This window comes from Gossypium hirsutum, chromosome A01 (genome assembly GCF_007990345.1).
Source record: "Gossypium hirsutum isolate 1008001.06 chromosome A01, Gossypium_hirsutum_v2.1, whole genome shotgun sequence".
NCBI lineage: Eukaryota > Viridiplantae > Streptophyta > Magnoliopsida > Malvales > Malvaceae > Gossypium > Gossypium hirsutum.
The window spans coordinates 113,615,251-113,634,697 of record NC_053424.1 but is presented as its reverse complement, the minus strand read 5'-3'; the positions used below and the strand labels follow the sequence as shown (position 1 = coordinate 113,634,697).

At 33.1% G+C, this 19,447-nt stretch overlaps 5 protein-coding genes across 7 annotated transcripts; all 5 read left to right on the top strand.

The window, feature by feature from the left end:
• The first annotated feature begins 998 nt into the window (after positions 1–998).
• Positions 999–3,190, top strand: LOC107921261 (transcription termination factor MTEF18, mitochondrial). The gene has a single exon (XM_016851136.2). The coding sequence runs from the start codon at positions 1,255–1,257 to the stop codon at positions 2,992–2,994; it is 1,740 nt and encodes a 579-aa protein (XP_016706625.2). The 5' UTR covers positions 999–1,254; the 3' UTR covers positions 2,995–3,190.
• A 2,314-nt stretch (positions 3,191–5,504) lies between these two features.
• Positions 5,505–7,484, top strand: LOC107922634 (uncharacterized). 3 transcript variants are annotated; one of them, XM_041113955.1, is made up of 3 exons: positions 5,565–5,973; positions 6,450–6,522; positions 6,779–7,484. In XM_041113955.1, exon 3 carries the CDS (start codon positions 6,815–6,817, stop codon positions 7,226–7,228), a length of 414 nt encoding a protein of 137 aa, XP_040969889.1. In that variant the 5' UTR covers positions 5,565–5,973; positions 6,450–6,522; positions 6,779–6,814; the 3' UTR covers positions 7,229–7,484. The 3 variants fall into 3 exon arrangements, with proteins under 3 accessions (XP_016708245.1, XP_040969889.1, XP_040969891.1); XM_041113957.1 differs by lacking the exon at positions 5,565–5,973 and adding an exon at positions 6,035–6,354; XM_016852756.2 differs by lacking the exon at positions 6,450–6,522 and having other exon boundaries at positions 5,505–5,973.
• Positions 7,485–8,075: 591 nt separating this feature from the next.
• LOC107922528 (outer envelope pore protein 16-3, chloroplastic/mitochondrial) lies at positions 8,076–10,441 on the top strand. Its single transcript, XM_016852610.2, has 3 exons — positions 8,076–8,226; positions 9,053–9,393; positions 10,115–10,441. Exons 2-3 carry the CDS (start codon positions 9,057–9,059, stop codon positions 10,258–10,260), a joined length of 483 nt encoding a protein of 160 aa, XP_016708099.1. The 5' UTR covers positions 8,076–8,226; positions 9,053–9,056; the 3' UTR covers positions 10,261–10,441.
• A 2,393-nt stretch (positions 10,442–12,834) lies between these two features.
• Positions 12,835–14,835, top strand: LOC107921190 (rhodanese-like domain-containing protein 9, chloroplastic). Its single transcript, XM_016851072.2, has 5 exons — positions 12,835–13,170; positions 13,664–13,902; positions 13,996–14,146; positions 14,362–14,447; positions 14,536–14,835. The coding sequence occupies exons 1-5, from the start codon at positions 13,121–13,123 to the stop codon at positions 14,709–14,711; spliced, it is 702 nt and encodes a 233-aa protein (XP_016706561.2). The 5' UTR covers positions 12,835–13,120; the 3' UTR covers positions 14,712–14,835.
• A 701-nt stretch (positions 14,836–15,536) lies between these two features.
• Positions 15,537–17,904, top strand: LOC107922374 (zinc finger CCCH domain-containing protein 14). The gene is made up of 3 exons (XM_016852375.2): positions 15,537–15,921; positions 16,137–16,197; positions 16,911–17,904. Exons 1-3 carry the CDS (start codon positions 15,849–15,851, stop codon positions 17,662–17,664), a joined length of 888 nt encoding a protein of 295 aa, XP_016707864.2. The 5' UTR covers positions 15,537–15,848; the 3' UTR covers positions 17,665–17,904.
• Positions 17,905–19,447: the final 1,543 nt, after the last annotated feature.

The following is a 19,447-nucleotide window of genomic DNA, read 5'->3' as shown; positions in this document are numbered from 1 at the left end:
TTTATCTCTAGACTTGAAAATCGTTATTCTTTTTAAACCTATTTTATTAATGACCGTAACAAATAAGAGGATAATGTAACTTTTGATCTCTAAACTTGGTAAGCAGGTTCACTTTGGCCCCTGAACTTGGCGACTAATTTCACTTTGGTAGTTGCAACTTTTTTTAGTTCATTTCGATACTTGAACTTGACAACTAGACCCATTTTAATTCGTGAACTTGAAATATCTAAAAGTTTGATGATGTGACACTCAAAGTTTGAAAAATAAAATTTTTAAGATAAAGATGAGGCACAATCTCAGAGTATTATATTCAGTGTTTTAATAACTACAACGATGGTTGAACAAGTTAGACCCCCAGTTCTTGGTTGAACCGTTTGGTCGATTTGACCGTCGAACCAACAATAATTAATTAGTTAATTAAAAATTCATAAAAATCTACAAAGTCAAGTAAAACTATTTTTTTGGTCCAACAATTGAACTAGTTGAATCAAGAACTGGTGGTCTAACATGTTTAACCATCGGTTCGATTATTAAAACATTGAATATGACACTCTGAGATTGTATCACATCATCATCTATTTTTTTTTTATTCTTTAAGTGATGACGTGGCACAATCTTAGAGTGCTACATCATCAAACTTTTAGATTTTTCAAGTTCAAGGATCAAAATGGATCTAATTGTCAAATTCAAGTGCCAAAGTGAACAAAAAAAAGTATAGGTACCAAAGTGAACCTAGTTGTAAAGTTTAAGGGAAAATGTGGACCTACTTTCCAAATTTGAGGGCCAAAAGTTACATAATCCCCATTTTTTTTCACAGTCATTAACATAATGGGCTTAAATGAATAACAACTTTCAAGTTTAGGGGTCAAAGTGGATAAAAAAAAGTTTAGGGGCCAATATGGACCTACTTGCCAAGTTCAGGGGCCAAAAGTTACATTATCCCATAAACTAATAACCATTCTACCCTTGCTTAAAGTCTAATTCTAAAACCCGCGTCGTCCAAAACCCCTGCCGGAATCCGAATTTGTAAAACCTCAGCGGGTCACTGCAGCTGCTTCATGGCTGCCACTGTATCACTTGACGAAGATTAAACCAAAATATCCTCTCAAAACTTACCAAATCCAAGGTATATTACCTAAACTTAAGCCCTCTTTTTTTTTGTTTTCTTCTTCAAGCTGTAAAAGTTCCTCCTTTTTCTGCTCTCTCTACCTATTTATTTTTAGCAAAGATTCATATTTTTTTGTCAAATTAATAATGACCCATTTTCGAAACCTTAGAAAACCAGCAATTCTCAAATGGGCATCTTCTTGTTTCTTTGAAAACCAACTCAACCCCCCAGTTTTTGTAATGGGTTCGTTTCACTTATCACAAAGGCAAAACCCTAGGTTTTATAGGTCAAAAGGATCAGCTGTAGCAGTGAAGCGTGAGGTTTTAGAGGCTCCCAAAATCCCTCAGGCCACTTTGAAAGAGGCTCAAGCTGCTTTGTTGGAATATTTGCATTGGACTAGGAGTATTCCGTTTATGGATGCGGAGAACATGAGCAAAAACTCACCTCATTTTTTACGAAACCTTTTGAAAAAGGTTAACATTGTTAAGGATGTTAGAAGCTCTATGGCGCGGTTTTTACGTTATCGTCCCATTAATGAATTCGAACCTTTCTTTGAGAGTTTGGGATTTAAGCCTTGGGAGTATACTCCTTTACTTCCTCGGAATTTGATGTTTTTGAGTGATGATTCATTGTTTTTTGAGAATTATAGGGTCTTGTGTCAATTCGGGATTGAACGAAATAAGATTGGTCGGATATATAAGAAAGCAATTCAAGTGTTCCAACTTGAATCTGGTGCTTTGCCATTAAAGCTTCAAGCTTATCAAGAACTGGTGCTTAGCCACTCTTTTATGGTTAAGATTATTGTTTGTAGCCCTTGTGTTTTGATTGGTGATATAGATATGAAATTCATTAAGGTATTAGAGATTTTGAGGAGTATGGGATTTGATAATGCTTGGGTTCAGGAGCATTTGTCAGATCAAGATTCATATAATTGGGGTTTGATACTTCGTGTTCTGAGCATCTTTAGTGAGATGTTCTGCGGTAATGAGTTAGTTAGGTTAATCAGCCAGCATCCAGGGCTTTTGTTTGAGGGTTCTGGGTATGCTACTTTTTCACTAGTCGGGTTCCTGTTGAAATTTGGACTTCCAATAGATCAGATATCTTCTATGTTCCTACAGTTTCCAAAAATCCAAGTTCAGCAATTCGTTTCAAATCTTATTAAATGTTTTGTGTTCTTTCACGAGATTGAGATGGAGGTGGATTGGATTGCGAAACTTGTTTGTTCATACACTGTATTACTTGATTCATGCAGGTTGAAGAAAACTAACAGTTTACTTAGTAACTTGAATGTTGGAAAAAAGAGGCTTTGTAAATACATCCAAGAGAATCCCCAAGAATTGAGTAAATGGGTTATTGGATTAAGAATTGTGCCATTACCAGACTCAGGAGAGAATATAGAGTCAAAAAGGTTGAAGATGAAGTTCCTTTTAGACTTGGGATATGGAGAAAACCCAAACATGATGAACAAAGCATTCAAGGTGTTTCGAGGCAGAGGAGGGGAGCTCCAAGAGAGATTTGATTCAATCGTAAATGCCGGTTTGGATAAGGCAGACGTGTCTGAAATGGTCACCGTATCCCCTCAAATCCTAAATCAATCAAAAACTGTTATCCAATCTAAGATTGATATTCTAGTAAACGAATTGGGTTACCCCTTATCGTCTTTAGTATCATTCCCCTCTTCTCTTTCCTATACAACACAAAGGGTCAGGCTTAGAATGGCAATGTATAATTGGCTCAAAGATCATAAAAAAGCAGAGCCTGACTTGGCCTTGAGCACCATTGTTGCATGTTCAGACAAAATATTCCTGAATCAATATGTGAATCATCATCCTAGTGGCCCTCGAGTTTGGCAGGATCTAAAAGCAAAGCTTAGCATGGATAAATGATACATTATTTACCTATTTTATTGCACCATTATGAGTTATCTCTTGCAATTTTCCACTGATACTTTATGCTGTTTAACATCACCTATCCTGCATTCATACATAGTAAAGAGGAACCAATTTTCTTCAACTACCAGATTAGCCTGTATGGACAGAGTTTATTTACGTCAGGTAATAAAGTTTTAGATTCTGGTTCCTACTTTATGCTTTCTTTTCCTTTTTTTAGGGTTCAGCATTTAGACATCCATCCATATGCATTACTTATTATAACCATTGACTTCAAAGTGAGTCCATCATGATCCTAATAACTTGTTACCAGCTGTAACTATTTATTTCAGTCTCTAAGATGAAAATTTGTCAACTTTGTGTTCTGGTGGTAAAAGTACTATAGAGGTTTCTATACTAGAAGTCAGATTGCATGACTATGTACCACATGGTGTGCTACATGTGCCTTATGCTGATATACAAGAATCAGTTTGTTCTTTGATCTAATGTACGTGTACCATAGTATTTTTATCTTTCTGGTTCTACATATTTGTATGAGAGTTCTTTGTTTGTCAATTGTTTGTTGGGACTTGGGAGTGGCATAATATGTAATTGACAATAACTTGTCAAAAGGACTTAACTCTTTGTTTTCGCTTTTTCACAACAACACATGACTAAATCAACTACTTCTATATAATCATACTTGGAATTTGATTAAATTTTCAAGGTAAATTCATTGAACAATCAATTAAGCCTCAACTATCTATTTTTATGTCCTAATAGAAAAGTTACTTGCGTGACTTGAATTCAGACCACATCTGAGACGGTGAATATCCTAGTTAACACATGGGTTTTTTTGTTTTTTGCCTTTAATTACTAAGTGCTTTGTTTTGGTATTTGAAACTATTTTATTAACACCCCAAGTGCCTGCATAAGGAACATTGTCCATTGTTGGAACTTGAAAACGTACAATCTCTAAACCCAAGTCTTTTTTTTTTCCATCCTCCAATAATAAAAGTTATTACTAAATAAATTAAAAGAAAAAGGGAAAAGAAAAACCCTTCTTTTATAAAAAAAAAAAAACCTTCTTTTATCTTTTGTAATGGTGTGAAAAACACCATTCAACTACAAAGACAGATCCATTTCATCAGATACAGACATTTATCGTTTATATATTTAGATATAATATAATTCCATGTGTAATTTTCTATTTCCTTTTGGGATATTCCAATATTATTACTCAATGACGATTATACCCTCGTGTCAATAGATACTTAATAAAATTATCCGTTTCAGTTTTAGCTTTGAAATTCCCCTTCAAGCCTTCAGCCAACCATGAAAAGAAACAAATAAAAAATGTAAAATGCTTGGGTAAAAATATCATAGAAGCTCTTGTATTAAGAGTTAGATTACATTTTACTCTTTCTACTAAAAAAATGGGTAAATTTATCCTTGTATATTAGATCTAAAAGTAAATTGATTTTTCTATTTAAAAATTCATCAATTTCTATTGTTAAAAATTGGTCCCTATACATCGGCATATGGCATGCCACGTGTCACATTGTTTGGTTATTCTGTGAATCATGCTAGTTTTGTAGTAGAATTAGAGCAAACTATGGGATGGGTCGGGCTAGTGCAAAAAATCAATTCCATTTTTTAAGCTTGGGCTTGACCTAAAAAATGGGTCTAAAATTTTACCAAGTCCAACCTAGATTAAAAATACAAAACTCGAGCTCGGCCCGGCTTGGCTCAGCCCAATTTTCCCATATTAATTTTTTTATATTTTTATATAAAAATGAATTTAAAAAAATATAATACTTCAAATAGACTAAAAATATTAAAACAAATGTTTTCCAACAAATTGAAAGTACATATAAAAAAATTATAATTAAATAATACTAACATAGTTACAACTTAATAAGCAAATACCTCTAAAATAGGAACAAAATTAACAATAAAACAAGAATGATATAATATTTAAGCAGTAACAACAAAATAGTAGTAATATAATATTGAAATAGCAGCAAAACAAACAACATAATAATAGTAAACAACAACAAACAACTGAATTTTTTTATGTTGAATTTGGGCTGTGCCAAGCCCATGCCAAAAAAAATTGTTCGAGACTTGGCCCATTTTTTAAATTAGCCTAATTTTTTATCTAAATTTATTTTTCGAGTTTATATTTTTGCCCAAATTCTCTCACTTTTCAAGTGAACTTTTGAGTTGAGATAGGTGGCCTGACCCATGATTAGGTCTAAGTAGAATTGGATGAAATTTTTAATAAAAAAAGATCAGTTCATTCTTTAATCTCATGTATAGGAGTTAATTTATCTATTTTTAGTAAAATTAAATATGACATCTACAAGAAGGACCTTCATGGTAATTTTACCCAAAATAAACCCTTACTCTTCTGATATAATGGCCATTATCACCCTACACGTGTCAGTGAAAAACCCACAGTCAATGTTGAGAGAGATGATGATGATGATCTAAAGTGTAGACAAATTGTTCTTTGACAGTGAGGACTGAAGCAATGTCTGTTAAGTTAAACCTTTTTTCTACTTTAGTTTTTTACCCTACAAAATATTTTTTCTAACTCTAGAACTAGAACTAGAACTAGAAAACAACCCTTCTAAGGCACACCCAAGAAATATACAATACATATCATTTTAACACTTTTTTGTCTTCATCTATTACCCTTCTTCCTTCTCTACATTTTCTCTTTCTCAACTCCATGGATTAGAGCTCTGCTAAAAACCCATTGTGCCTTTGCTCATCTCTCCTTTTAACTGATCTGGGTTTTCTTTATTTCTCATTCAGATCATAGTTTTCCAAGAAAAAAAAAACTTCTCTCTTTCTTTCTTTCTTTGCTTCACTCAACCTTTGAAAGAAATAAAAAATCCAGCTTTTCTTTTTTCTGTTATAGTAACTTCTTGGATTGGTAAACGAGATTCTGAAAAATGGGATTTTGTTTCAAAGATGCAGAATATTGATGTATGTTTTAAGATCAGCTTCATTTTTCTTGCTTCTTTCCTTATTCATAGAGAAAAAGCTGTGTATGTAAATGTTTCTTTTATGTCGTATTGATTTATCATTTATGAGGAGTTAATGCTGTGTTTGGTGGTGAAATTATAGGAGTCATAGATGCTTTTATCTTTTAGTAATTCAGAAAATGATAAAAACTTTTGCTTTACTTAAACCTTAGATTGATCTACTGAAGATGTTATGAGTTCATATTGCAAAGTGAATAACATTGAGTTATGGATTTGGTATTGATTTGGGGGTTTCTCAATTCTTTGTTGGTTACTCAAACTTGAAGATTTGTATGGCTTTGGGGTTGTTTAGATTTTCAGGTTAAATTCAGTTTGGGATAAGGTTGATTTGTCTTGAATCTTTTTTATTTGATTTATTATAGTTCTATTCAATGATTTATGTGTTTATGAACTCTTTTATCTTTGATTTATTCCTAGAAAATGTAGGGAAAAAACAGGAATCAAAACCTGCAGTTGGATGAACCAAATAGGAGTTTCTGTTTTGATTTAGGTGGGTTTTTACAAAGTTTCTTAGGAGAGTGAACATTATACATACATACATATTATATATATACAGACACATAAATAAGCAATTTCTTTTGTTGTGATGATGGAATGACAGCATGAGTGTTTCACTTATTTAGTATTGCCTGTATGTATATAAACTGATGACCTGCTATATGTATTTTGCTTAATCTTTAATTGGTTAATCTTTTCTTACTTAATGTGGATTATTTTGGCCTGAATCCATCGTTTCATCTTTGCAGAAACCTTCTTTAGTTGTTTGAAATTGTTGTTTTACGATGAGAAGAGGAAGAGGAAAAGCAAAGAAGCAGAATGTTGTTTCATCTCTGGAAGATCCGGGTAGTGGTGAAGATGAAAAAATACCGGCATATAAGAGAAGAGGAAGGCCACAAAAGCAGATGAAGGATGATATCGATGAAGATGAAGCGGAGAAGGTTGAAGAAGATGGTGAAGATATAAAAGTTTCAGTTCTTACCAAAGAGATGAAAAACCAGGCTGTCCCGGAGAACGGACGGAAGAGGAAAAGATCAATGCAAGCAAAAGAAAACATAGATTCAATCAAGAAAGGAAATGGCATTACGACAAAGTCAAGCACCGATGATGCAACTAAATCGGTTGGGTACCGACAAAACGGTAGCAGACGCAAAAACAAGCCTCGACGGGCTGCTGAGGCTGTTGTCGAGTGCAAGTAATGCTTGTGAGATCATGTATGGATTGAGATGTTTCTTGTTGTTACATGGTATTTGTTTTTTGGGGTTCCAAGGATTCCATTTTGATAAGTTTGCAGTACATGCTTGTAATATTCCATGGTGTCATCACAAATTTTAAAAAGAAAACTAGTGATTTTTTTTTTCTCTGAGAAAATCTTGTTATTCAGATGAGAAATTTGTCTCTCTGCAACATCTGTAAGGAACCTTGTTTTTATATCTATCTTGGTAATTTTCTTAATGGAGACCAGGTTATATGTAACATAGTAGAGAGAATGAGTGGATTTATGCAGAGTTAGAGAAAGAAGATGAAGTCTGTAAGCTCGAGAACCGGTGGAGAAATGCTTGCGTATGTGCCGAGCAGTGAGCCAAAGGGAATCTTTGTCGGTTACTTATCCCAATTTTTTACGTCAAAGGTTGTTGTTTTCAATAATGTTATTTTTAAGATTCAAACTTTCGTAATTAATAATATGTAATCATTAAATTAATAAGTCTCGTCAAATTAAATTAAAATTTTCAAGTATACTATATAGCTTTTAAAAGTAGAGTAAGAACTCGAGTAATTAATAAAATTACATATAATATTTATTTATTTATTTTTGTTAATTTTGTTAATTTTAATAGTAATTATATTGTCTAATTTAATAGTAAGTAGTTCTCTAATTATAATTCATACTATCATAATTATATTTTCATCTAATTACTTTTACATATATAAATGTAATAATTCAACTCGATAAACTTAAAAATTTAGAATTTTTAGTTAAAAACTAATTATTTATTAAAATACGTCAAAAAAATATATTAAAGTTAATTCATATTAATTAAAATGTAACCTATCCAGACCCGAATTTATTAGAGCCGGGCGGGGCGGGTAACAGGTTTAGTAGCGCATCATCAACAAGCAAATGAATTTCTCGAAAACCTTTGTGAGCTAAACGCCCTCACTCTTTCACTTCGTCTTCTCCAATTTCCTCCGAAAGGTAATTTTTCTCCATTTTCTCTTCCTTTTCTTTTTTCTCTTCTTAATTAATTACCGCTATTTTCCTACAACTTATCGCTTTCAAGTTATTGGAGTCAGCTGCATAATCTAGGGTTTTCTTTTTATAAATCTAATCTAATCCTTTGGTTTGCTTGATTCGATCTATTCTCAATTCCTTTGTTTCCTCTTTTTTTTTCAATTTAATATAATTTTTTCCGTTGGGATCTGACCGATAGTAAATTAGCATTTCAGAAATTCTTTTTTCTCATTTTCGAAATAAAAAAGATGTTTTAATTTGGTACATAGGCATTGTTGGTTCGCAGCTGTGCAATTAAACTGAAAATGATTGGTTCATTGCCCTTTTTCCCTGTATTTAACGGTTTCAAACTCTTGTATATGGATGTGTTTTTATTTCAATTTGTAAGTGTTTTTATTTCAAGTTGTAAGTGCTTTTCTATATTATTATGAACATATGACAGTATGATTATGTTGATTTTATGCATTGAGTTTGTGTTGTTTTTCCGGTATTATCGAAGGTCCATTTTGAATTCTAATTTGCTTTAGATGATACGCTCGTTGTTGTGTTCCAGAAAGGATACCAAATGGTTAAAATTTGAAATTGAACTTAGAAGTCTGAGATTCTCAAGCTTGAGTCTCAGGAAAGGATGGGATTTATGGGATGGAGAGAACTACCTTCCTCTATGTAGCCCACGCCCAATCCTTGTTACTTTCCAAATGTATTTTAATTGTGTCATTTCCTTTTCCTATAATATATATGCTAGACAAAGTTCTTTGGCTAAACACATTCGATATTGGTTGTTATGCAGTAAGATGGCTGTGGATCCCTCAGAGCTTCGGTATTATGAGGATGATGACACTCCAACAATGAAAACAATCAAGGGTGCAACTACTGGTTTTGTTGCTGGAACTATCTGGGGAACCGTTGTTGCTACATGGTATGATGTGCCTCGTGTTGAGAGAAGTGTTGCCATACCTGGGCTTGTAAGAACGCTAAAGATGATGGGAAATTATGGAATGACATTTGCTGCAATTGGGGGAGTCTATATTGGTGTTGAGCAACTGTTGCAGAATTATAGGATGAAGAGAGACTTTGTCAATGGTGCTGTTGGTGGTTTCGTGGCTGGGGCTTCCATTCTCGGTTTCAAAGGTATAAATTTTATTCAGAGTGCTAGTCTGGTATGCTTTGTGCGCCTCATGACTTTCTATCTGATTTTATTATTTCTTACAGCAATATTTTCTGATAATTGGCATAGCTTGGATGATTCATCTAAACTAAGTCACTGAAAACTTTAACCTTAGAAAACTTTACCTCTTCACAATTTCAAAACTTGTGATGTTTCTTAGGATCTCCTCTACCATCTAAAGAATGGTGCTAAAGTTATACTCATATATTCCAGTATTGCTTTGACTTGTTTTTGTTTGTCTTGTTGATATTTACTAAACATATTTACTTGTTATACATGTAGTGGTAGGAGTTCTGCATCTTGTGAATAGTAAAAGTTAATACTTTCTGATTTCACCTATCATTTCCCCTTTTTTTTTTTTTTGTACATTTCGATAGTTGCTTGCTTTGTTGTTTACATCTGTACAGTGAACTATCTGTAGAGTTGAGCAAGGCTTGACAATTTTGAGCTGAAATATGTTGTGATAAAAATCCTTGAGTTAGGGGTCTGAGTTTGTCTTTCGAAGCAGAGGGTTGCGTAAAGGCATTACTTCATATAGTGGATCTCCATAAGTTTTTGTGCTTTTAAGGAGAATAAAATGGATTGTCGATGCCCTTTTATGGGTTTCTTGACCTATGTTAAACTTAATCTGCTTTGGCCACTTGTAATGTTCAACAAATGTATTACGTGTTATGTATTTCCTAGGGAGGAGCATCTCAACAGCTATTTCTGCCGGATCAGCACTGGCATTCACCTCTGCGGTGATTGATGCTGGAGGTCAGACTACAAGGCTGGACACAGGGAAGGAGTATTACCCATACACCACCAAGAAAAGGCCTGTTGAGTCATAAATCTTGCATGTCGCTGTTGAGAAGGCACTTCCAGTGAAATGTGAGATAATTGATCCTGTTCGATGATCTGTCTTTGTTTTTTGAAGATATAATCATACTTGCGGACTCCGTTTTGCTTTTCGCTGTTCACTTTTAAACCGAGGATGTTGATTTGAATAAAAATGCATCGGAATTTATGGAATTCTCGACGACGAATTGTTGCATTCGTTAAATATTGGTGCCTGTTATAATGAGTATCGTTGTTAATGAAATGAAAGAGAGATCTTCGCCATAAATCTGTTATAGCTTTAGCTAAATGTGAAATCAATTATTGCACTTGTTAAATTTAGGGTTCCATGTTGACATTGCCAAATGACATGCCATCTAGGTCCCAATGTTCACGTGCCACACCATAAGTTAGTACGAATCCCGTGACTCCCGTTTATCAGTTTTACCAATTAGCTTAAAAGCAGAAGGGCATAAGCACTTCAATTCATTATGATGGGTCCAATATGCCCACTTCCTAATAGTAAAAGGACTGAATAGATATATTAACGGTCAAGCTCTTAGATACTTATCAACTACAAGTGAGATTTAAAAAATGATTGTCTCATTTATTTAATTTTTATTTTTTTAAAATGCTAATTAAGGACACGTGTCAATTTATGAAGTTGAAAATTTTCACTAAAATATATCAAATAATAATTAATTTTTAATACAATTAACTTATTTAATTACTAATTTTAATATGTGATTATTTTTATACCTTTTATCTTTTCACAGCAATGGGGTTATCTCAGATCCATTTCTCATGCCATTTTTAGAACTTTATGAATTTGTCTTATCAACAGTTCATTTTCATAATTAATAATTCTATAACTTATAAAAATAAGAGTTAATGTACCATTTTGTACTTAAATTTAATTTCAATGTTGAATTTGATGTCTAGATCAAATGATATTGTATGTCCCAATTAATATTTTATGTATGTGTTCTAATAAAAAAATATAGATATTTTTTTTATACAACGTTTAGAACTACTTATAATATTTCCCCAACTTTTAAATAAGAAGATTATTGGTATAGATTATCAATAAAGGTGGAAAAAGAGGAGAGGGGATGGTGTCGAGAAAGACCAGTTCACCCAAGTCGGGCCCGAGAGTAAAAAAAGTTGGAGAATGGAGAGGAGAAAGATGAGGGCTTAGCATCTTAAGATTTGTTGGCGGGAAGGAGAGAATCTCCTTTCTATATGGTAACTTGGGATATTTATAGGAGAGGTAATGGTTTCCGAATGATCCCCTCTTCAAGAGAATACAGCTATGATACGAGCAGCTCAGTCCAATTCAAAAGTCATAATAGAGATGTAATTAGTTTCCCTCAAGACTCAATCACGAGATCCAAATCCAAGCAGCTAAAGTCAAACCTTAACTTATTTGTTTAAGACTTTATCACAAAAAACATAAAAATCAAGAAGAGTTGAAGCTTCAAGCCCATATGGAGAATGTTAATAAGCTTAGGCGTTTCATTACAAGGACCCTAATCAATTCCACAAGTTTAGGCGCTTCATATTGGGTTCGGGTCCTAGTCTTAATTTTTATTACACATAAGCCCAATATTGTATTTATTATCTGTTATTATTTTATTATGATTTCTTTATAATTATTAAGTATTCTAAGTAATTTAAGAGTTGTATGTTAATAAAAAAGTTTTGTTTAAAACTACTTATTTAGATTAAATAGAATTTTAGTATACTTTAAAGTTTTATTTGGATGTACTTAGCTAACCTATATAAAGGCTTTTTCATTGTTCATTAAGCAGACAATTTGATTTTCATTAATAAAATTTTCAAGTTTGGGAGTTTGTTTCTTTGTGCAATATTTTTTTGATTAAAACTATTAATTGAGTTTGTTGAAATTTATATCTCAAAGGGTTCAATTTGGCATTTATCATTCTATCTGTCATATCCCATCGGTTTACTCATCTATCTTTCAATTTGTTCTTTTTTATACTTTTATTTCTTATTTATTTATGATTTTATTTATTCTTAAATTTCTTCTTATTATTTTTTATTTCCTTATTACCAAATATGTTTATTCCTTCTTTTTAGATCAGATCCAAATCTTTCCTTTTTGAGTTGAATAACTTGAATTCGATTTTTCTTCCACTTCCTCCATTCATTCCATATCAACCTGTTAATAGCAAATGGCTTAATAGAGGATCTGATTGGATGGATAGTCCCTCCCATGAGGGGGTTCGAGGCACTTGGGTAGTTAGTCACTAAGTGACCATTCGGATGGTAAGTTGCTTGTGGGTATCATTAGGTAGTTCCTGTGTTGTCATGTTTCCCAATCGGAGTAAGGGTATGACAAAGATAATTATGCTTCAGTGCGTTTAAATGCATGTCCTCTTGCAAAGATAATAATATGGATGTCAATTGAGTTAAAACTCATTTGGTAAAAAAATATAAATATCAAATAGAGATAGAGAAAAAACTCAAAGAACTAAATTGAGACAGAGAAATTTTGAATATTTGAAAAAATTCGGATACCAAAATTAACATTTAAATCAAACTCAATTGCCCAAAAAAAAAAACGTTAAATTTCAAAGGAGTGGGGTGTGGGTCAATCTAAAATCATACAATGTAGTTTCAACTTTTTATATTGCTTGTTGTTCTTGGAAAGCAAAATCAAGGGAGGAAGACTCCAGAAATAATAATATCATATATCCGATTTTGATGTACACGTGGCAGAAACCCATTGCTCCTTCCAAATTTCTTGGGTCAATCTCGTGGCTATCCTCAGTTCTAAGCTGGCTCCAGTTTAACCACTCTGAAAACACGGAGAGGAGCAGCAGCAACAAAACCAAGTAGATATTTCTTTCAATGGCTGGAATTGCTACTACTTGTTATTATTTGACCCTCTCTTCTACAAGGTAAACTTATTTTCTTCTCAAATTTGCTTAATTTCGAAACCTGATATGTGGGTCTACTGTTTGGTTTCTGAGAAAATTAGAATGCTTCAATATTGAGCTTTATTTTGAGTTTGGAAAGACAAGTTTCTCGAAGAAATATACATATTGAGTGCTAAAATTGAAAATGTTCTACAGTAAAGATCACTGTGTTTACCAAGAAATGTGGGATCGGAGTGTTACAATGCATTCTACTCCATCCTTCATTTGTTGTGTAAATTTTTGTTTGGATTCCTGAGAAAATGGACAAAAAAGAACGAACATGAATTTTTGAGTTTTCCTATGTCTATGGGTTAGTGATCTTAGAATGTAGTAGTTTGTCCAATGCAGTTTGATTTTGCTCTATGCATGAACATTTTTGTTGGGATATTTGTACTCAATATCACAACTACTGTAGAAATTTAAATAAAAAAGAAGATATGAACATTGGAAGTAATGAATTGAGATGAGATTTCAGCACTAGGAACACCTGGTTGGAATTAAAGACCAACTATGGAAGAGCCACACCTATCCGGAGAAGAAACTTAAGCATTAGAGCTGAAGTCAATTTTGTAAATGCTGAAGAAGCCAAAAAACTTATAGCTGTTGAGGGTTATGCCGTTCTCGACGTCCGCGATAAATCTCAGTTCGATCGAGCTCATATCAAATCATGTTATCATGTTCCCCTTTTCATTGAAAACACAGACAATGATCCTGGTGAAGCCTCCTATATCCAATCCTTATAAACTCAGCTCATTTCTCAGTTTAAGTACTACATAACTTACATGTTGATCTGTTCTGTTTGTGCAGGCACAATTGTTAAGAGGACTTTGCACAATAACTTTTCAGGCTTATTCTTTGGGTTGCCATTTACAAAACTCAATCCTGAATTTGTACAGTCCGTGAAAAGTCAGTTTTCTCCCGAATCTAAATTGTTACTTGTATGTCAAGAGGGGCTGAGGTTAGTTCTTACCATGCTCTGGATATGCTTGATTTGCAATCTGATTTATTAGTATACATCCGAATCTGATTCATTCTAGATCCGATTAAAGGCTATTCTGCATTGAATATACTCAACTGATGAATGGTCTGAATTTATTTCGATGCCCTTATCTTCATTTTAGCCTCAATGTGAGTAATCATTGATGGAACTGAACTTCTTTTTTCAATGTGAAGGTCTACTGCTGCTGCCAATAAATTGGAGCAAGCTGGTTTCCAGAATATAGCATGTATAACATCAGGGCTTCAAACTGTAAAACCAGGTTAAGCATCAACCGCGTACTGTTGTAATGACCATGCTTGTGATGTATGCAAGGAACAAAAACATGAAATGGTTCTTGTTTTTTGCAGGTACATTTGATTCCGTAGGTAAAACTGAGTTGCAAGATGCTGGCAAAGCTGGTTTGGTGACAATTCAAGGCAAGATTTCGGCTGTGCTCGGAACTGTACTCATCTGTGCATATCTGTTTATAACTTTGTTCCCGGATCAAGCGGAGAAGCTGCTTCAGATGAGTCCTGTAAGGTAGCCCTTTGCAAGGAGCCTAAAAGTTTTGTAGTTTTCACAGTGCCAATGCCAACAAAGGAATTCTAAACATGGAGTTTCGTCATTCACACTGTATATTTTATTTTGTTAAATCATTTTCTTTTAAAGATGATTGCTCAAAAAATATTATGAAAATTCAAGGTTGAGTATGAAAGAAATGATGGTGGTGAGATTTGTCAAAAAGTATAGGTTGTCACAAGTTGAGTTCAATAAACGAAACTGAATACAAATATTAGCTAAATAGTAAGTCGGTTTAGTCTTGTTTGATTATGAAATTCAATAATCAACTGACATAATCAAATAAACCGATCCTACAGTTGAGTTAATTTCCAAAATCAACTTAACCAAATTGTTTAAATCGATTCCATACTTACTTCAGTATTCTTTAGTTAGCTCATTTTAATTTTTCAAGGGGTCGATAATAGTTCTATATATATATATAGCACTATCATTTTGTATCGTCGTTTCATTTTTTTACTTTTATCCGTCTAGTCATTAGTTTTTGACGTTAAATGTTAACTTGAATCTAACATATCAAAAATATTAATTATTAATCCATATTTATTAAAAAATATCACATCAGATCCAAATTGACATTTAATGCCAAAGTTAATTGGCTAGAAATACTTTAGTTCAAGGATTAAATTGAAACATTTTGAAGTAAGGGAACCAATTTAAAAATTAGTTTATAGTTTGGAGGGTATCAAGTAAAATTAACCCAAGAGGAAATGGCAGTTAGGGGCTGGACTTGAATGGATATAAAGAAAGTTAGGCTGATTTGGACCTAATCGAAGTTGGATTAGAAATAGAGCCCAAAAAGGATCTCAAAATGGCTAAGATTCTTTTGGATTATTATGGCCGTGAATTATCAGCCCTAGCTACTAGCTATTAAATATCTCTATCTTTCAACCTTTTTTCCCACTCTCTGGCTTTGTTTCTCTTCCTCATCTTCTCCCAAGCTAGGGTTACTCTTCTTCTTCCTTCTCTCTCTGGGTTTTTACATTCCTCTTTCTTGGGTTTTTAGGGTTCCTGAAACTCTTGCAGTCGTTTGATTTTTTTGTTGGTATCTTTTTCCTTTGGATATGGATCTGTGATTTTTCATTAAAAGCAAAGTTCTCAAATGGATACTCGTAAAAGAGGAAGACGCGAAGCTGGGTTCAATGCTAATGGCGGCATCAAGAAATCTAAGCCAGGTTTGCCCCTCCCCTCCTTTTTTCACTCTAATAAATGGTCTTTGTTCCTGTTAATATTCACCAGCTTGTTCAAGTGTTAATATAGAAGTAATTAATTATATAATTATTAGTAATTAAATTTCAATAACATCTCAAATGAAGAATTAATAACGTGTAATTTTTTGGAGGTAATTTCAATAAAAGAGAAAAAGTAATTAATTAATGTTGTGCAACAGAAATGGAATCTTTATCAACTGGTGTAGGAAGCAAATCGAAGCCTTGCACCAAATTTTTCAGGTTAAAATTCTTATACCCACCTAAATAATAAATATTGGTGTTGTTCAGTTTATATTGTACTTAAATTCTGTTTTTTTTTAATAATTCATTTCTAATGCTTATACTGTAAAGGATTTAACTTTATAAATTAGCTAATACTGATAGTTAAAAAATTGTGGTTTTGCTAATCAAATGTGGGGTATTGAGCTATGACAGGTACATTACTGTTGTTTGATCATAATCAAGTTAATGATTAACAGAGATCTGCTTGGTGAAAAAGGCAAATTATATCAAAGATGTTTCATTTGTTTCAACTTATAAACTGTACCTAAGATTGAATTAAATGGTAAAAACTTCGTACAGTTATTGAGTCCGATGGTAAGTTATAAATCGAAGTATTATGAAATTCAGGTATGATGTGTTTTTGTGAAAATTATGTCATTGGAGCTCTGTCATGTTTGATTTTGTTTTACTATTTTCTGGATGAAGGTTTTGTGGTTTGTTTTGTTGATCCGGTGATTGCAATCTCTAATAGAAAACATGACAGGGAACTAGCGTGGTCTGGTTCTTTTCGCTGTTATGCGTTTACGCTTGATATATTTATTTTGTGCTTGCACTAGCTAGGTTTCTGGCCTACTGAATTTCCGGGTTTGACATCTTATACCGGTGAAGTGTATGTATGTCATCTTCTAATGGTTTATATTTAGCTGATTCCTGTGTTGGTTTAATTGCAGTACTGCTGGTTGTCAATTTGGTGAGAGCTGCCATTTCCTGCACTATGTTCCTGGAGGTTACAATGCGGTGGCCCAGATGATGAACCTTGCACCAGCTGTTCCACCGGCTTCTAGAAATGTGACAGCAACAGCTGCAGTCCCGCATGGATCTGGCTCCCAAGTCAAAACTCGCTTATGCAACAAATTTAGTGGTCCTGAAGGTTGTAAGTACGGTGACAAATGTCATTTTGCACATGGAGAGTGGGAACTTGGCAAGCCTATTGCTCCATCTCAAGATGATCCCCGTTCCATGGCACCTCTTCCTGGTCGCATGGGCAGTCGGATGGAACCACCACCCCCATCAGGTCCTGCTGCTACATTTGGTGCTTCAGCAACTGCAAAAATTAGTGTGGATGCTTCCCTTGCAGGAGCCATCATAGGGAAAGGCGGTGTGCATTCGAAACAGATATGTCGTCAAACAGGAGCAAAGCTATCTATTCGGGAGCATGAGTCAGATCCATCACTTAGGAACATCGAGCTTGAAGGATCGTTTGAGCAAATTAAAGAAGCGAGTGCAATGGTTAGAGAACTAATCAGCAGCCTAGGTCCGGTTCCAGGTCCTGCCAAAACACCCGGTGCGCATGGTGGTCAAGGGCATCCAGGAAGCAACTACAAAACGAAGTTGTGCGACAATTTTGCAAAGGGAAGTTGCACGTTCGGAGAAAGATGTCACTTTGCACATGGTGCAGCGGAGTTGCGGAAGTCAATAGTGTGAGGGCTTGCATTGGTTACTAGTGCATTCCAAGTAGTTAATAGCTGGAGATTCATGTAATGAAGTGTTGTATCAGATAGAGCCCTTGTTTAACATGCTAGCCGTTGAATTGCTGTCATTTTACTGTTTGAGTTTTTTACTTATTAGTCTCAGGTTTGGTATCCGCAATTTTTCAGTATCTAATGTGGTTTTGTAAGTGTTTTGATTGGTAGGCCAAATAATCTAAGTTTATGCGTTGATGTCCTTTCTTTTTTATTTCTTTTACTAGACAATTCCATTTCATTAAGGAAATACTTGATTTGAGTCATTTCACAGTAATCCTGTCGACTCCTACATATTCTTTCAGTAATAAATCGGTGCAATCCGTTTTGCATCTATCAAAAATTTCAAATCTTAAAATTGAATTAATTGGTTAAATTAATTTAATTTGGTTAATTTGTCAATGACCGAACTTAATTTAATTAGAGGTTCGGTTAATAATTTTTTAAAATTTTGGCTATTGATTAATTTGATTTGAAATCGGGTAATTAACGGAATTAATTGAATTTAATAATTAATATTATGCATTAATTATGTGTTAATTTCAAGATTTAATGTAGTGTGTTTAATTATATAGTGTTAAAAAATATAAAATTTCGGTTAACTTTCAAAACAAAAATTTAGTTAATTTCAATATATTTTTTATATATTTTATACTTGTTTTAATCAAAAGGCAAAAACATATAAATTTTAGTTCTTGGCTAAACCCCTTACTAATTGAAATATTGTCCATCGGTTAATGCATGAATAATATTGAAAAATATTAAAATTCCAATTTTTTACCCGTAATAAATAATAATTTTTTATTAAAATTCATGAATATTTCACATTTCAAATTTGTTTAATATTATTCATTTGTAAATATTTATATATATTAAATATTTACTTTTTAAAATTTTTTTTGATAGATCTGAAATTACAGAACAAAATAAATTAATATCAATTGATATTGATATGCTAGAAAAACAGTAACATCATTATATCTTTATGACTCTTCATAATTTGACATTTCATTTTTGGAATAATAATTTCACATTATTGATAGAATGGTCTTTGTTCTCTTGTCAAACAGGCCTGTAAATTATCACTACATTTAGTTTAATAGCTTCCATTTTGAGTCAATAATATGATATAATTAACTAAAATAATAATTAATTAAATTTTTAGTACAATTGTAATTTAAACCTAAATAACCAATAAATAAAAACTAGTACAATAATATTTAATTCGCTATAGTAAAAATTGCACAAATAAATTGTAACAATCAACTATACTTCGCTACAATTGGCTATGCATTATTTTTTAAGCTTCGAAACATATACAATGATAAGTTTAACATGCATGAAACAAAAACCAACAGGTTTGTTCATACAAGGATCAACAATAAGGAAATAAGAAGAAGATAATGGCGGTAACTGTGTAACGTGCAGAGAGTTGGAAGGAGGAGAGGGGAGAGGAGAAAGGAAAGGAGAAGGTTGGTTAATTGACAAATTGTTACAGGTCAATTGTCATCAAAGCCTTAATAGTTCTTCAGTAGTCGCTGACCAAAAGTGATCACCTCTTGTAATGGATGACTTTTACAATTTTATATTTGTAATGATAAAATAAAAATTTAATTTAATTTGGAAGAGCGAAGGGAGGAATTCAAATTACCAAAACTTTTCCACTTTATGTCCCAACCGAATTCAAAGTTGATTTTTGTTGAAGATAATGTCTATGCGTTATCATAACCATTAAGCTCAAGCTT

What these genes read in the sequence shown, in the direction of transcription:
- LOC107922634 (XM_016852756.2), top strand. Translation starts at nt 6,815, where the DNA reads ATGAGAAGAGGAAGAGGAAAAGCAAAGAAGCAGAATGTTGTTTCATCT.
- LOC107922528 (XM_016852610.2), top strand. Translation starts at nt 9,057, where the DNA reads ATGGCTGTGGATCCCTCAGAGCTTCGGTATTATGAGGATGATGACACT. An exon ending in TTCCATTCTCGGTTTCAAAG is followed by an intron (nt 9,394 to 10,114) that starts GTATAAATTTTA and finishes TGTATTTCCTAG; the next exon opens with GGAGGAGCATCTCAACAGCT.
- LOC107921190 (XM_016851072.2), top strand. Translation starts at nt 13,121, where the DNA reads ATGGCTGGAATTGCTACTACTTGTTATTATTTGACCCTCTCTTCTACA. An exon ending in AAACACAGACAATGATCCTG is followed by an intron (nt 13,903 to 13,995) that starts GTGAAGCCTCCT and finishes CTGTTTGTGCAG; the next exon opens with GCACAATTGTTAAGAGGACT. An exon ending in GTATGTCAAGAGGGGCTGAG is followed by an intron (nt 14,147 to 14,361) that starts GTTAGTTCTTAC and finishes TTCAATGTGAAG; the next exon opens with GTCTACTGCTGCTGCCAATA.
- LOC107921261 (XM_016851136.2), top strand. Translation starts at nt 1,255, where the DNA reads ATGACCCATTTTCGAAACCTTAGAAAACCAGCAATTCTCAAATGGGCA.
- LOC107922374 (XM_016852375.2), top strand. Translation starts at nt 15,849, where the DNA reads ATGGATACTCGTAAAAGAGGAAGACGCGAAGCTGGGTTCAATGCTAAT. An exon ending in CATCAAGAAATCTAAGCCAG is followed by an intron (nt 15,922 to 16,136) that starts GTTTGCCCCTCC and finishes GTTGTGCAACAG; the next exon opens with AAATGGAATCTTTATCAACT. An exon ending in CCTTGCACCAAATTTTTCAG is followed by an intron (nt 16,198 to 16,910) that starts GTTAAAATTCTT and finishes GTTTAATTGCAG; the next exon opens with TACTGCTGGTTGTCAATTTG.